Below are 16,655 nucleotides of genomic sequence, written 5' to 3' on the forward strand. Positions count from 1 at the left end.
AGAAATGGCAGCTTACATGAAAAAAAACCCAGCAAATGGAAAACTTTTCATGCACAACTGCTGCATAGATTGTTTACTTGTCAAGCTCAGTACTATGTAACAAAGTTGCATGTGTGGCCAATGTGGCAAGCACAGAGTACAGTGGGATATGAATGCAGCAAAATGTAATAGATCACCACATGACAGGCCAATTTAGCTAAACCAAGAGATGAACGCTACAATGACACTGTTCATCCACTTCCTAGATGGTAGAAATTCTTTTGCAAAAATTTTTTTAAACCACTTCACCTAATTTGATTGCACTTTATTAATGACCTTTTGCAGAAGTCATGTGTTTATAAACTGTTTGTACTCTTTTGCAACTTTTGCAGAAATCATGTTACAAAAATAAATATGCAGCATAGCTTTCCTGTAGAGTAACACTCTTACTAAAATCAAAACTCAAGATCACTCCAGTTTGGGACGTCCGAATACTTAACACACAAGAAAACTTCAAGAGTAATTTGCAATACAATAAATTTCAAGATCAAGCAGTTAATTTTTTAAGCCATTAACACTTCTACAAGCACACGAACAATGTCAAACTCACAATAGCACACCCAAAATTAATGCAGAAACTAAGACCGCACACAACCTGGTCTTCAGCAGTTTCTAAAACTGCAAACTTAATTCGACAATGGCTACCAAAATCTTTCAATTTCTAGACATTATAAGTTCCGTAGAGCACTTTTCTAATACACAAGAAAGTCCATGTGCTCATTGGTGCTAAGCAGCACCACAAAAAATATTTATATATCAATAGTCTTCCTCACTCTATAGATGAAGGTGGAGAGTAATAATGGGGGTACGAAACCCCTCCCCTCTATTAGTGGAACTTAAAAGGAAAGTCTTACTTGAGGTCATGCCGACACCAGTGGAAACGTCGGTGTCCCCGATAGCCCACGTGTATGCCCTGCGTCAGAGGTCCCCCGGCCGTATCGGTGCGGTGCACACGGGCGTGTCTATCCTCCACTCGCTGCACGGATTTAAAGAAGACAGCGAAGGCCCTCCCCGTAGTCGGTGGGTTGTCGTCGCTGATAGGGACGAAGGTGGAGCTCAACACTCTCGGTAGCTCTGATGGGATGCGTTCCGCCCTATCGCCGGCTCGATTGTTATTTCCCCGGCAACCTTTCTTCCGCTCAGCGCTTGTTCCCCGCTCACAGCAGCAGAACGGCGTAGAACCTTCAGCAAACTGCCGTAAGGCTGCTGCCAGAAGCAGCAGTTCGGCTGAGGTAGCAATCCCCCAAAACAGCAGCAGCGGCTCAGTGAAAATCCGCAGCAGCAGAAGCAGTGAAACAAATCCACAAAGTTAAAACAGCCGCACACTGGTTGTTGTTGTTGTTGTTTTAGTAGGAAAGTGCTTCCACCTTGCCAGCAACTATGGCTATATCACGGCAAGCAGCCAGCCCTGTAAACAGATGCCACGTGCAGATAAAGAACAGCGTGCCCGAGACGAGAAATGAACTCTGGGCAGCCAACCTTCACTGTATTGGTGACAGGCGATAACACTGGCCGCTGGCGGTCGGCTTAAATACCCACCACAGTCACCCTAGACCAGGTGTGAACACTGCCCGATCCGCACGCGGGGTTTTCTGAACTCGTGGCTCACGCTTTCCTCGAAAAACAGGTCAACAGCAAGTGTCAACCTTCCCCATCCCCCCTCTCTACACACTTGACCGGGAGGTATAGAGTTGAGCTTCCTCTCATCTCTCACCCAAAAAAAAAAATTACTCAAAACAGCCAATCACAAATAACACTTCTCCATGTCACAAAATCTCTTTCAACTAATCAAAACCAAACTCTCATATTGCCTGATGCAAACGAAGATGAAGTAAAATTATATATCACTATTCCCCGGGCCAGTACATTAAAGGCAGTTTATTAATGGCACACAGCTCCAAAACTCATATAATCTAATGCAAAAAAACGAAAATATCTCTATTACACGGTTCATTAAATGCAGTTCATTAACAACACAACTCCATACCTGACACTAATATAAACCAGTGCAAAAAAAAAAAAATAAAATAAAACCTTAAAATATCCCTTTCACCTGCACGTGTATATTGATCAGTTGCTCTCACCTAGAGAGTTCCTCTATAAATCTTCAGTCAAGCACAGTAATGGCAGAATAAGCCTGACCAAGCAAACAGGACAAAGAAAATCACTAGAATATATGTTTTTACAGCTTTATTTTCAATATCTAAATAAATGAACTTGAGTTCATATAGGCATTTAAAGTTGATTCATAAAATGAAAGCTGACTGGTTGATAACCGTTAACACCCGTCTTAGTTACTACCTAATTTTGATGGATTTTAGCCAGTCTTAATAGGGAGGTTTTACTGTAGTCATTGTGATCCTTCAATAATTCTAGTGAAATCAGTTTATTGAAATCTATTTGAAACAATTTATAATGATTTCATTTCATTATAGGGTCTCATCTTTGCTTGTACACTTGTAAACAAGTATCACATTCTCGCTGTGTATGCAGCGTGCTGTCAAATAAAACGAGATCTCTGAGGAAAAAAGTGACTTTAGATGAGGCCCGCACAACGGGCCTGCATCCATGTTAAAAGTGCTTAAGCTAATTTAGGACAGCTCCAAGCTGTTTTTAAGTTTAGAAGAGATCGAACAGTTTTAAAGACATTCCTAAATGAAGGTAGAACACATCTAAATGACTAAATTTGCTTTTTTAGAACCACTTGAGGTCTTAGAACATGTTGTGCAACTGGTCTGAGTGCAAGATGCTATGTATTTCTGGGTAAATAACATTTTTGCCTTCTCAAGATACTTAAATACACAGAATACTGTGTACAGTAAAATGGCCAAAAACATCATGTTGGTTTACAGATAAGTCTTAATTAACATGTGGTCCCATCTTTCCCATGACCTGAAGCCTGTACAATGTAAACATGTAGCATCAGGATGTGCAGTTGTGTGCAAATCTAGATACAGTGTGGCATTTCACACATAAGCATTTGAACTCAAAGTCTTCCTGCCAGTATTTTTTTTTAATGTAATCATCTCTTATTGCAATGTACATAGTGGCTAAAATTGTTCACATTATTTTTGGAACTCTTTATGTGCAGCATTATATAGTAGAGTGACTGAACAAGCCTGTCCCATTTGTGTAACTCTCAGTTACAGCATATGCTTTAAGCTTCAGCTTAAAAAGCAAGTTCTTTATAGGAATGGAATTTGTTATGCACATGAACTTGTATTACTGGACTGCGTGCTGATGATATTTTCCAGTTAACTACTAGAACGAGGCTCGTGTATACAAAGCTTCTGGTTTAGTCACATTCATTGTTTAGGCTCGCCAAGACTAACAGCGAAGAACTTTGCAAGAGGCTAAATGTTGGTCTCAGCAGACAGACAGCAGTCCACCTATATACATCCGTCATATGCAGCACTGGTGCATTTTTTTATTGCACTTGTAAGTGCAGTAGTTAATAGGTTATCCCTATGGCTTCCATGTAAAATAATTGTGTGCATGTCTTCTGGTCATGCTGTCTGTAGTAGTTACTACACTGTGTTAATGTACCATTAGTCCTAGGCAAGGACATCAGTATCCAAAAGCATTTGTGGATGTAGTCTGTGTCAGAGGCAATATTAGTGTAATTAAATATTTATTATATTTGTTGAAATTATGAAAAAAATTTCTTTAGTATTATGTTTATCACAAGAGGCTCTTGTTGGTCCGACATGATTTTCTGTTTTGGGGAGGGGGTTGATTCTTTATCTTGGTGTGAGATGTCAAGGGAAATATTTGGAATGTTAAAAAATAATGAGTTCACACATAGATGCTATGACCAGTCAAAAATCACAATGGATTCTTTCTTAATGTTAGTAAGGTACACAATCAGATCTTTAAAAACCTGCCACAAACTCATGTGTTTAAGATACAGGGAGCAGATTTTGTCTGGAGTCAATGCTATTGAATGGTTGACCATCATAAACATTCTCTGACACACATTGCCAACTCGGTATATAGCATTAACAAGACAGGCATGCAAGGACTAAATCATTATACTCATAATCCTGATGATGCTATAATCTCATCACTTGTTTGGTACCAGTCTTATTTTGATAGTGCAGTGTGTTTTCACAATTTATGGCAAGGTTACATATTTCTTTGTTCTTTCTTTGGTCATTACTCAGTTTAGGAAACAAAATTGGGGGGCAAAAGTATATGTTGATGGAACGTGCATAATACTCTCTTGACTGGCACCAGTCGACAAATGGGGAAGTGCTTGTGAATGTTGGTGCAGCAGCTGACTAGGCCCAGCACTTAAGCCTGTCTTGAGCATTGATGTGCGGCTCCTACATGGAACAACTAGTCCACTCGTTTGTTTGAAAACCAACAGGGGCTGTCTACACGCAGCTGACTTACGCACCCAGTGGAGTAGCAATAACAGGTCTCTTGTGTGCTGTAGCCATAAGCAACTTTTGAATTCTCTGTTTTGCTATAGAGAAGAATTGATATTGAATTTCACTCCTTAATCATGCTTTGTTATTTATATATATATTATTAAAGATGAAAAATTTCAAATTAACCTCTACATACATTGACAGTGTTGTCTTATGATATTGAAATTTATTTTCATAGCATAAAGGATGGTTTCAGCATCAGCCTTCACCCTGGTGTGTGTTCATGTGTCTTTATGTCACAGTTTGTAGCAATGTCACTAGCTACTGAAAGTCTTTGTCAAAGTGACAGGAGGGAAGGAAAGAAGATGGGGGAGAAAAATTGTAATCCCCTATCTCTCCATGTGTGATGTTTGACATTTCTGCTTTATAACATCTTCCTGCAGATTTTACCTGTAGAGAGGTACAGCATTAAAGTGGAAATTTCTTGAAGAAGGATATTTAAATGAATCAAGTTATTTATGTTTATGTTTTGTTTTGTTGCCACTCACCATTTAGTGAAGATATTCTGGTATCTCTTCAAAACACAAGAAAATCTTCCAGCCCCTCCTTTTTTGAGTGAAGATAATAGGAGATTTGAGATTTACAAAATATTTGATAAGCAAGGCTTTTCTAATGACATTAATGACTGGATAGGAATATATTTTGTACATTTTTATTTTTCTTTGCATATTTAGCATAATCTTCTGTCAGTGGTCGCAATTTGTATTTAAATTTTTTTTTTAACATGAATCCATCCCATGACTGGTAGCAACTGATGAGTGGATACCCTGGTCCCTCAGTACTGCTTTAAGGGGTGGTGGGTAGGGAACAGCTGGATAGATGCAGCAACTGAAAAAGCTTGCCACTTATGCCTTTGGAGTGGTGGCCAGTAGTATTTCAATGAAACAAGTTGTCCATTCCTTTCTTTGTCAACCTGTTATTCTTCTGGACTGGTGGCCAGCAGCTCCTGCATGAACCAACCAGTCCACTGATTTATGTTTGTTATCCTGTTCTTCTCTTGTCCACCTTAGCCACTCCAAGATAGCCTGGAGGGTGTTTGTAGACATATTTGTTGACATGGCCAAACCAGACAAGCTTGTGAAGAAAGGGTGTCTAGTGTCCTATAAGGATGGCAGCTATACAAAGTGTTTGATTTTGCACACCATGTAAAAGATCTGGAGCAGCCTCCTCAGGCACTTGGTCTTGCATGCCTGTATTCTTATATTTCACTCAACGGATTAAAAGCTGCTGAGGTGAATCATTTAGCATATGTAAATCTTTGCTTTGCTGTTGTTGATGTTAACCATGACTTTGCCATTGTCACTGCTGATCTTAATTCCAGACACACTGACACTGGCTTTCAGATAAAGTCATTTGTGTAGTCTCTAGCCACAGATTAGTTTATTTTTTTTAAATACTTCAGCAAGAACCCCAGAGTGCCTGACAAAGTCTGCAGTTTTCTGGAAATGCTGCAGAGATTCCAAGATGTTTTCATTCATAAGTGTATCTGTGGGCTATGTCTCTACTCTTACATTCTGTTAGGTCAGTCCTGCAGAAGGTGGGTCACTGCCGCTGAGAATGTTCTGAGGACTTCAATATGGAAGTTTGCTCATATGACGCTTGGATCTGGAGAGATCCATCCTCAGCCTTATGATGGTCACCTTTGTCTAGAATGTATCATGGATCTTGGCTGCTGTTGTTGGGGTGCTACTGGAGCTATCTTTGCTTGTGCTTATCTACAACAATTTTATAGGATGAGGAATACTGTGCATGCAAGCAAACACTTTAAAATGTTGGTCTATACACAGAGAGCCGATTGGATTTGAAGGTTACTGAGCATATGTAAATGCCAGCTTTAAACAATTATTTTATAAAATATCAGCTTAAAATGATAGGATTCGTTACCCTGTATTTTGCCAGAGCATGTACATTAAGTTTGTGAAAGATAAGAAGCACTATTTTGCATAAATTGTGTGTATTAATTTTACTGTTTTCAACCATTCAGTGTATATTGGCTGAATTTTGGCAACATTTTCTCTACTGCAAAACATGTTGAGAAGTAATAATTTATTTTTGAACCGTGTCAGCAGTGATGTCAACAGTATAATATACACAGCACCAGTGGCATCATTAGTGCAATATTTTAAGGCATTTAATATTATTAGTCAAATCCATGGGCATCTATGATGCAGATCAGCAAAAAGGTGTGTGCTGGGCTGCAGACAGATTTTTAACTGTTGAGAAAAGTGTGTGCTGGCTGGTATGTGTTTGTGATCACCAAAAGTAGCATGTTTGTGTACACATTCTTGGTGTGGGTGTGGGTGTGTGTGCACTTGCATGCAGGTCCACTGTAGCCAATCAACAAATGTTGTTACGTTTATGCATACATACTACATAGTAGACATTTTTTAAAACTAAAGGAGAAAGGCTAGGTAAGTGTGCATAGCATGAAACAGTGACAAATAATGAGCTTACCATCTTGCATAGTAGCAGCACTAAGGTTTTCACTTGAAAATTTAACCCTTAATGTGGCACTATAGTACAAGGCACTACTCCCTGCTGTCTATCCTCCTTGTCCTGCCCAGTAGTTTACTATAATATTCCATTTTTATCTAATGTTTGCACAGTTGTTTATAAACCATTCCACACTATTCAAGAGGTTACTGTCATTAATATCATTCAAAACTGTCAACAAAATCCCCTGTTGTGGTCACCCTCCATGGCTAGATGCTGATTTTTGTAGCATGCCTTTCAGTCCCAATTCCTACAATGCCACATATCCATGATCAAAACACCAGCTTCTTGTGACTGTGTTCACAATCAAACTTAATATATTATCTGCATGTTTCACAAATGTCAAGTATCAAACTAACCTTCAGCAAATCCTTGAATAAACAGTTGTTAGAACATTTTGAGTCAACTGTCTTTTGACAGCTACAGAAACTGTCTTGAGCACCCATTTATCATGCAGTCCTCAAATTGTGTCTTTTGAGTCATTTAATACTTGTATAAATGCTCTATACTGTACAATGTCTATTTGTTGCCACAGATATCTTTGGTGGCATGACAGTTATCACTTGGTGCTCCCAGGAAAATCCGTCCATTGGTGCACATGCACAGCTGGTATATATCCCCATAGCTTTGACCATTAGCATTAGGTTCACTGACCATGATGTTCTTCATGAAAATATTCTTGGAATCTAGAAATATCTGCAAACACATGACAGTAAAGATTAGGATTATTTGTCTGTAGGATTATTTATTCAAAAATGACCCTATTCTTAAAGGACTATTTGGTGCAATTTTTTGTTGTTATAAGGCCTAGGTAAAAATTCACTCCATAAACTAGTCTCCTAAATACTCTTCCAATTTGCCCCCAACTAATCCTTTAAGAAGCTGTCTCTTCACACAAAAACTGCACATTTTACGACCAGAAAATAACTATAATAATGAACTGATCCTGACCCTTACCTAAGGTGTACTGTGAGAGTGATGTCATGTTGCAACCAGAGTGTTCTTTACACATACCAACAAAATTACTAGCCAGATGGTCACAGCTTCTAAAACCTCTATCATCAATCGTCTGTTTCTTTGTGATTGTGTGGAAGAGGATGGAAGTTTCCAAGTAGAATTTTCATCAAAACTTCTAGCTCCTTAAAGTCAGCTGTGCTATCAGTCAAGTTCTTGCAGTGTTTTGTTTTTCATCTACTACATATCCTGACTTAGCTGCCCTAAACTCATGAATTTTCAGTACAGTAGATGTTTGCACTACAGACCATGCTTAGAACAGTACTTACAGATCCCTCAGTAGACTGTATGTGCACATTGTCAGCACTGTTTAGAGTAATATCTCCACCTTTTGCCACCAGCGACACCCCGCCAACTCCTGCTATTTCAACTTTGCTGCCATCGGATGTCATTCTGTACATGTGTGCAAGCATGCATGCACAAACACATACAGGTAGTGTGTTAAGCATATTACATTGTACACAGCATCAGAATAGAAAGCTCCTGTTTAAAAATAAACTGTAGACACTGTAAAAGTTTATTAGATCATTAACAGTCACAAGTTAGGCCTTGCTTCTACTAGCATTTACAAGCACCACTGATAAAATTATCTGAAACAGCTTGGGAGCTTACTTGAGAGGTCCAGCTAAAGGTGCTTTGATGGTAGGTGTCTGCACAGAACCTTCAAAAACTGCTCTGCCTAAATAATAAAATATTTACAAAGAACTGTTACCATAAATATGATACAATGACTTTCATTGTACTTTTGATGTAAAATATTTATTTCTGATTACATTAGTCATTCTACCATTTCTTGGGTAAGGATGAAAAGAAGCATATCTGAGCCAATAGGTGAAAAGCTGTTGAGGTGAATCAGTCAGCACAAAGCTAAAATGTCTTGACCTTCCAACAATATTTTGAAAAAAATCATTCATGCAAAAAGATCACTTCTTGATATTAAACAATACCTCACTACAGTAGATCACTTCTTGGTATTGTATAAAGCAATTTCTGGAAAACATACCTAGATAGTGCAGGTCAGTCATACCCAGTGTTATTATATCTTCTTTGATTGACAGGCGTGTTTGACCTTGCCCATTCACAATCTCAAACTCATCACAAGAAGCCATTAGTTTATTGTTACCTGAAAAGACCACAGACAGTGACTGAAAAAATGTCCACAAGTTACATTTCACATAATCAGGAAAATCACCATATACATGTGCCTATTTATATTTCATGTCATCAAAAAGATCACATATCTTTTTACTTTTGCTCCAAATCTTATGTGGCTTCTAATCTAGTCCTGTTGCATTGCTCTCATGTTTGCTCAAGTTTTATGTCTCCATAGGTAAGCTTGTAAGTTTTTACTATAGCGCATAAAGTGATACTTTTATGAGTAAAGCAGACTTTATATACAAAATCTTATTTGTAACTTTTACTGTGCATTCATCTGCCATAAGAACAAGGAATACTTGGCCTGTGTAGAACTTGCCCATCTACCTTTCTAGGTAAAGAAACATCTATCATATCGCCCATGTACTTCATGCTGTGTACAAGTTGGTAACAATTCATCTATCACCCTCATCATGCAAAGATGCTTCATGTAAGAGCATTCTCACCCAGCAGGAGGGAGCCCCCAGTGTTATTATAGTGGCTTCGTGCTTGGAGTTTGATATTCTCTGCTGACTCGAGGTACATAACCTGGCCCTGTTACATAAGTCAAAACAGCAATAAGTTACCCAGTTAATATTACAAAAGTACTTACACCAAATGTACTTACAGCCACACCACAAACAAGTTTATAAAATAAAGGTTACATGAGCCAATGCCACACAATAGTAGCTAAGGATAATGAATTAAAAAGTAAAAGTTTTTTCTGCTTTTAAAGTTTTGATTTTGTTTTTATTTCCAGAACATAAATTCTGTGAGTCTGTAACAGAAAGTTAAATTGTAACAGCTACAACAATTACAAAATCTCTTGTGAATTTTGAGTCACCCTATGGCATTCAACTTACTTCTTCAGTTCGTACATCTTGAACATACAATGGGTGTAAAAATTCTGCCTCCCCTTCTAAGCGAATGCCTTTGGGAACAATCCTCAGTTTTCCCATGCCATCCTAAAAATAAAAGAAGCAGAGAAATTTTCTTCAGATTCCACATAATTAAGAACAGATGGGGGTGGCAGGAATAGTTTTTTATGCCGAGTCAGCAGCTAAGGCTATATCACGGTAAGGCAGCCAGCCCTGTACACAGATGCTACATGCAGAGAAAGAACAGTGTGCCTAAGTTGAGAGCTGAACCCAGGACAGCCAACCCTCACTGCATTGGTGACAGGTGCTAACCGTTGCGCCATATATATATATTCCATCCTATTTTGGAGATTGGAACAAGACTAATTCAGCATGGGTGCTGTGCAGGTGCCTGGGGCTTCAGGTAACAGGATTCAGAGTCAGTATACGTTCTGCCAGTTTAGGGTTCACCCTAGGATGAGACTAGAAAACCTTTCCTGCCCACTCAGCAAATGGATTCAGGCTTTTATGTACATCCTTAATCTCAGAATTATAATGGTGGTGTCACATTTTACTCATGATCACCAAATGGTCCACAAAGTGTTCAGCACCACATCACACTGTACCCAAAAGACTTTAAAGGTGATCAGGCAAATTCCACCAGGAATTTCAATGAGGATATTATCTTGAGGACAGGGCCGGGAAACCTCTTCCTGAAAAATGTGCAATGTTTCACAGACAGTCTTGATCAAAATGTAGTGATCATCCAGGATCAGGTCATGGATTTATTTAAATTTATATCTGTCTGTTAAAATGGGTCATCAAGAGCATGATTCATCTTTTATCTCAAAATGACTGGTTCAAAATATGTATTATCAACTTGTTCACTTACTGACTCAAGTGCAGTCCTCATTAAATCTTGCATCTCTGAGTGAATCTGTTATCATTCTTTTGCAAAAAGAATTTCATGACATTTGTTGACATTGCACAACTCCACTCCTGATGCTACCATCTTGAGGTCAAAATGCTGAAGGAAACTGCCAACTTTCAGTCTCGGAGATTCAAACTGAATGTGCTTGAGTGACAACCTCCCTACCCCCATGGCTACCATGATATGCTCTGTTGTATCTAGGTAAAGCTGCAAACTCTTTAACCATTCACTTGATGCTTTTGAAATTGTTATGTGAAAAATATTTCTGAAAGTACTCTGACAATTTCATTTCAATATTTTAAATTTGCTATTTGTCATAAATAAGTGAATTGAAGGTGACTCACTACAGAAAAGCTGAGGACTCTGAGGATCCAGATAGTGAGTGCCAGGTTAATGATGATGACAAGCATAAGAAATAGCACAAAGCCATAGAGACATCTTTTTCGCCAGCCATAAATACCAACAGGCTGGGGTTGTAGGGTCAGGTCTGTGGTCAAGCCCGTTGTGGAAGCCTCTCCATCCATTCTTCACCGTCAGTTCCTCAGTCAACAGCTGTAGAAATACAGCAACCTGGAAAACAAATAGTTTGTGATACTTAATGTGTAAATAACTATAGAAAGCCAGCAAACCTATTACACAAATAATTTGTGATGATGTGTAAACGACTGTGCATACTTAATACTTTTACCCACAAAACTGAACACAAAGGTGACAGATACAGAATGTCTAAAATTTCACAGTGCATTTTAACATCAATATGTCTTTGCTCAATAAATGTCATTCACATTTTTGTTAATCCTGTTTGCAAATATTTGCTAGCTTCTTTTCATTCCCTAACTGGTACTGAAGGTACCAGTCATTGGGGAAGTTCCCGTCACTGGGGAGGTACCAGGCATTGGAGAGACATAATGTGATGCAGCAGAGGTGAACTCATGCCAGCGGGGAAGGTCTAGCATCCGCGTGAAAAGGTCCCTCAGTGGACAGCCAATCCACTTCTTCATGTTCATCAAACAGCTTTTCTTTGCTTGCCACGGCATTGACCACCCTTGATGTAACCTTGGAAGATCGTCCTCAGCAAGGTGTCATGTCAGATGATATGCCCAAACCAAGCCGCTTGTCAGTTGATAGTAGCAAGCAAAGGCACGTGGGCCTGACCAGGGAAGTGACTACAATGCACATGATGTCATTCATCTTGTGTTTGCTGTATGAGATCCAAAGGAGTCTCCTGTAGCACTTTGTTTCCAACACCTGGATTCATTACTCGAGTGGTGTCCATGTCAAGCAGCCCTACAGTATGATGGGGACCTGACAGATTTTTTTGTCATACGGCATGATGGGACATGAGAGACTTGTGAAGACTTGTAAAGACTTGTCAAGTTGTACAGCTTGATGGGGACATGAAAGACTTGTCATACATCATGATGGAGACAGGAGAGACTTGTCAAGACTTGTAAAGCCTGAATATGGTGCAGAAGCTGACACTTCTGCTGTCCCATATCTTGTTGAGTCTGGCCATCACAGCTGCCATAATCCTGAGATGGACGTCCACTGTGCAGCTAACCTCTTTGGTGATGGCCACATACAGATATTTGAAGCACTTCTCTTCCCCTAGCTGCACTTTGTATCTACAATCTCTGCTTTACTAGCTTAAATAGTGTTCACCATGTTTCCTCTTGTCTGAGCTGATTTCCATCCTGTATGCACACATGCTGATGGCGAGCTTATCAATGAGTGTAACATGCTGTTGCTGGCCCCCTCCTCCCACTAGGTTAATGTTGTTGGCAAAGCAATGGTTATTGAGCTGCCTCCATCTGATGGACACAGAGGTGTGATGGTACATCCCTGGCACACACCCACCATCATAGGAAAGAGCTTACCCGCCTGCTTGTTCAAGAACACTGAGCTCCTGGAGCCATCATACAGTGCCTTGATGTTTTGTACAAAGCCTTCCTACATGTTGAACACATTCCATGTCCACGACACATTCCATTGCCCTTTGTGCCATACTCTACTCCACAGCACCTTGCTGCTTCATACAAAGCCTTCCTACATGTTGAATATCCACAACACATTCCAGAGCCCCTCATGCCATGCTCAATCAAAAGCCTTCTTAATATATATATACTAGTATATAGTTATGGTACAGATCCTTGCCATGCTGCAGGATTTGTTCAGTGGTGTTCCAGCTGACGTGCTCGTCAGCTGACAACTCTTCTGGTGTAAGGCAGTTGTGGATCACTTTCATCATAACCTTACTTGGATGACTAATCAGACTTATTGGTTGACAGTTTTAGCGCTGCCTCATGCATCGGCAAAGGCCCTTTTGTTGGCCAGCACCAGTGCATATCATAGTGCTCCCTTGTTAGAATTTGTCAATAAGAAACTCCTGTCTGCTCTGGCAAACACTGTGGGCTGTTAACAGTGTGAAAGCACACAGCAGATGATTTTTCTCATGAACTGCTAAACAGGTCTCCTGGCAGTCTGAAATTCTTTGAAACTGTGAAGTGGTGTAATCTGCCTTACAGCTCTCTATGTACAGATGGTGTACACCACACAACTTAGTGCAATGAGAATACTGAAACCTTGAGAATGTCTCAACACTTTCCACAGCCCCATAAAGAAACCAGGCAAAGAAAATAGCCCCCACCCCCTTCCATTCCATGAGACTTTTCCCTCTAGTGGCTGCCAACATATCAGTTTATATAGGTTCACTGTGCATCAGTTTATATATACAGGTAGTCCTCAGGTTACGACGGTCTCGAGTTATGTCGTTTCGTGGATACGACGCTCATTCCGACTTACGAGGTTTAGCGTTGTACACTGTTTATTACTGTTACAGCACTTACAGTACAGTATTTCATTATTAAACGTACCGCACTGCACAATATTTTACTGTACTTATGTTTATTGATAATTATGTTGGGTACTGTGTTAGGATAGGTGTTTGGATAGGCTAAGTGTTTATTGCACTGTTATTATGGTACAGTACTCAGGGCTTCTGCTTACGCAAAAAATTGCGTACAGTACGCATTAAAAGTTTGGAGGACCCCTTCAAATTTCGTCAATGGGGTCCCATTCAAATGTGGGCTAAGAACAGGGACCCCTTAAAAATCTGAAGAAGGGGTCCCTGGGACCCCAAAGAATTTAGCCTTAGCAGAAGCCCTGGTACTGTATGATCCGACTTATGTCGAAATTCTGTTTACGACGCCGCGTAAAAACGGATCAACGTCATAAGTCGAGGACTACCTGTATACATTTTTTCCCAGCAGACCAGCCAGTCCAAGGTGCTTTTTAAAAAAAATCAGCATACCTCCACCCCAAAAAAACAAAATTGGACAGATCGAATATTGTGCAGACAAGCAGAGTATATAGCCTGACATACAGCATTGTGGTAACAGCTTACTCTAAAAAAACATCAACCTGTAGCTTGTCAATAATTAATATCAAGCTAGCACACCACACAAAGCAGTGTGCACAGCAAAACAAACATTACAATGACCATTCTGGGAAGAAAATGGCGGACCTACACACCTACATGTAGTAAGTGGATCCACACTGTGTACTGTGACAACACAGCGGACCTACACACCTACATGTAGTAAGTGGATCCACACTGTGTACTGTGACAACACAGCGGACCTACACACCTACATGTAGTAAGTGGATCCACACTGTGTACTGTGACAACACAGTGCAAACATGGACACGATCCCCAATGTTATTTTTTCCCTGACGACCTTCTATCAACTATCTTATTCCTCCCTTGACGTCTGTCTGCTGACGACCATCTATCAGTCATGTTATTCTTCTTTTGACTGCTGCCAGCTGACGACCATCTATGCCGGTCCACAGGTACCGATTGTGGAGGTCCTGGCGAGAGGCAGCGGCAGACGAAGCCTGCATTCGCGTGCTGCATGAAGTGAAAGAGGGAGCAAGTGGCAGGGACAAGAGGGCCTCACGTGCATCATGGTGTTGGCCATCACTGTCTTGGTGAACAAGCCTGCACAAAGCTGCACAACGCGAGTGGTGTGTTGGGTGCGTGTGTGTTGGGCGAGTGTAGGGGCAAAGGTACCTGTGAGAGAGCAATGTCTACACAACGAGCTATTGTCTCACACACACACACGTACACGGCGCGTACAGGTGAACGAACAACAAAGAGCAAGTAGATTTGTTCGCACCTTTGTGTCTGTAGAGAGGCGCTGCAGTAGACTGCCACTACGCCAAGTACAGGTGGTGCATTTCCGCTGTCACTGCCAAGAATCAGTACGAACTCCAGGAGAATTTCCAACGCCTTCAACTTCGGCCTTTAGAAAGCAGTGGCCATTGTGTACACAACCACGTCGAAGGAGAAAGCTGAAGGTTGGAATAATAACAAGCGCTGTGCACACCAGCCAGTCAGTGAAACCTCAAGATGGGGAAGAGGTTGGATTAGCTGGTGCCAACTGTCCTCACGCCTTGTACACTACGAAGATCTACGAAGTAAGTTGTTTGATAACGCCAGCAGCTGCAGCAGCAGCCTTGCGATCTTTCTCTGGGGAACATTAGCCGCACAATCAAAGCGCAGTCTGCCCTCCGTTATATATACCCCCTCTTGGCCCCGGCATCCACCTGCACCATGCACGCGCTGGGAGACGAGAGGTGCGCGGAGGGTACTCCCACAAAGCACTGCGAAGGGAAGATAGGGTCTACAGACGTAGGCTGGGAGGTACGACGGGGAGGCGCCCTGACAACGCGCAGGGAGGAGAACTGCAAGGCAGACGATCGCTGGTGAACTCAAGTCTCAAGGAAAACATTGTTTCCACGAATGTGCTATCGGAACCTTGAAGGATTGATAAAGATTTCTTGACTTGAAATGTGCGAGGTCACCTAACATTTCACGTTGTAATGCTAGGTACCAGACAGGACTATATAGTTTCTGTCTCATGGTCATGCATGTCACGTATTTACACGAACAGGTTATAATCGAATCTGCAATATTCCACACAGTCCTCCAGCAATAATGCCCCGTGTGAACGCGTTCACTTTATTGTGTGCGTTTTTTTCAACGACCCTACCCCCTCTCCCTCCATCTGATGGGATTTTGCACGTGCATACCGCCCTACAGACCGCTTCTTGCATGGATGCACACATTATATAACGACCAACTGAATGGTTTGCGTTTTTTGCACATATCAGTAGATAAAGGCGATATAAACTTAATCTGTAAATTTCAGCCGCCAAAACCCATCCGTTAATTATCCGCTACGATTCGCACCTGCTATCAACGAGCGCCGCTAACAGTGTACTAGGCATGAGACGACAAAGCTTCCGGCCGGGTTTAGTCACATTCTTTGTTTTGGCTCGCCGAGACACAGAGGAGAACTTCGCAAGCGTTGGTCTTGGCAGACAGACAGCAGTCCACCTATATTCACATCCTTGGCCTGGGACGATTTGACTTTTCAGTGTTGAGACGATATGCTGAGGCGAAATGGATGTGTAGAACGATTTGACTCAGGCTGTGGGGCAATATGACCGACACTCGCATCTTTAATTAGAGAATGAATGTTATGGTTAGAGTAAGGTGACCAGACGTTTCGGGGGTGAAAGCGGGACACGTACCGATGATGGTGTCGTCACCGTCAAAAAACGCCGAAAAAAGTGATTTTTAAAGACAACTGGGACATTTGATGGACTTGCCAGAAAGCCAGAAAGCGGGACATTGGGCGTCCCGCCCGATATTCAGGCGGGACACGAGGTCAAAAGCGGGACTGTCCC

At 41.0% G+C, this 16,655-nt stretch overlaps 1 protein-coding gene across 3 annotated transcripts; it reads right to left on the minus strand.

Annotated features, from left to right (window-relative positions):
- Positions 1-3,792: 3,792 nt before the first annotated feature.
- On the minus strand, positions 3,793-16,181 carry LOC112559171 (zeta-sarcoglycan-like). 3 transcript variants are annotated; one of them, XM_025230174.1, is made up of 8 exons: positions 16,156-16,181; positions 11,246-11,471; positions 9,977-10,078; positions 9,581-9,668; positions 8,983-9,102; positions 8,592-8,658; positions 8,249-8,372; positions 3,793-7,661 (listed from the first exon to the last, which is right to left on the minus strand). In XM_025230174.1, exons 2-8 carry the CDS (start codon positions 11,423-11,425, stop codon positions 7,485-7,487), a joined length of 858 nt encoding a protein of 285 aa, XP_025085959.1. In that variant the 5' UTR covers positions 11,426-11,471; positions 16,156-16,181; the 3' UTR covers positions 3,793-7,484. The 3 variants fall into 3 exon arrangements, with proteins under 3 accessions (XP_025085959.1, XP_025085958.1, XP_025085960.1); XM_025230173.1 differs by lacking the exon at positions 16,156-16,181 and adding an exon at positions 15,080-16,062; XM_025230175.1 differs by lacking the exon at positions 16,156-16,181 and adding an exon at positions 13,056-13,138.
- Between the last annotated feature and the right edge of the window lie 474 nt (positions 16,182-16,655).

The sequence above is a fragment of the Pomacea canaliculata genome, linkage group LG3 (assembly GCF_003073045.1).
Source record: "Pomacea canaliculata isolate SZHN2017 linkage group LG3, ASM307304v1, whole genome shotgun sequence".
NCBI classification, from domain to species: Eukaryota; Metazoa; Mollusca; class Gastropoda; order Architaenioglossa; family Ampullariidae; genus Pomacea; species Pomacea canaliculata.

Excerpts from the sequence above, each read along its gene's own strand:
- LOC112559171 (XM_025230174.1), bottom strand. The coding sequence starts at position 11,425 with ATGGATGGAGAGGCTTCCACAACGGGCTTGACCACAGACCTGACCCTA. Across the intron at positions 8,659-8,982 it reads GACTGACCTGCACTATCTAG|GCAGAGCAGTTTTTGAAGGT; the intron begins GTATGTTTTCCA and ends TTTATTATTTAG. Across the intron at positions 8,373-8,591 it reads CCTTTAGCTGGACCTCTCAA|AATGACATCCGATGGCAGCA; the intron begins GTAAGCTCCCAA and ends ACACATGTACAG.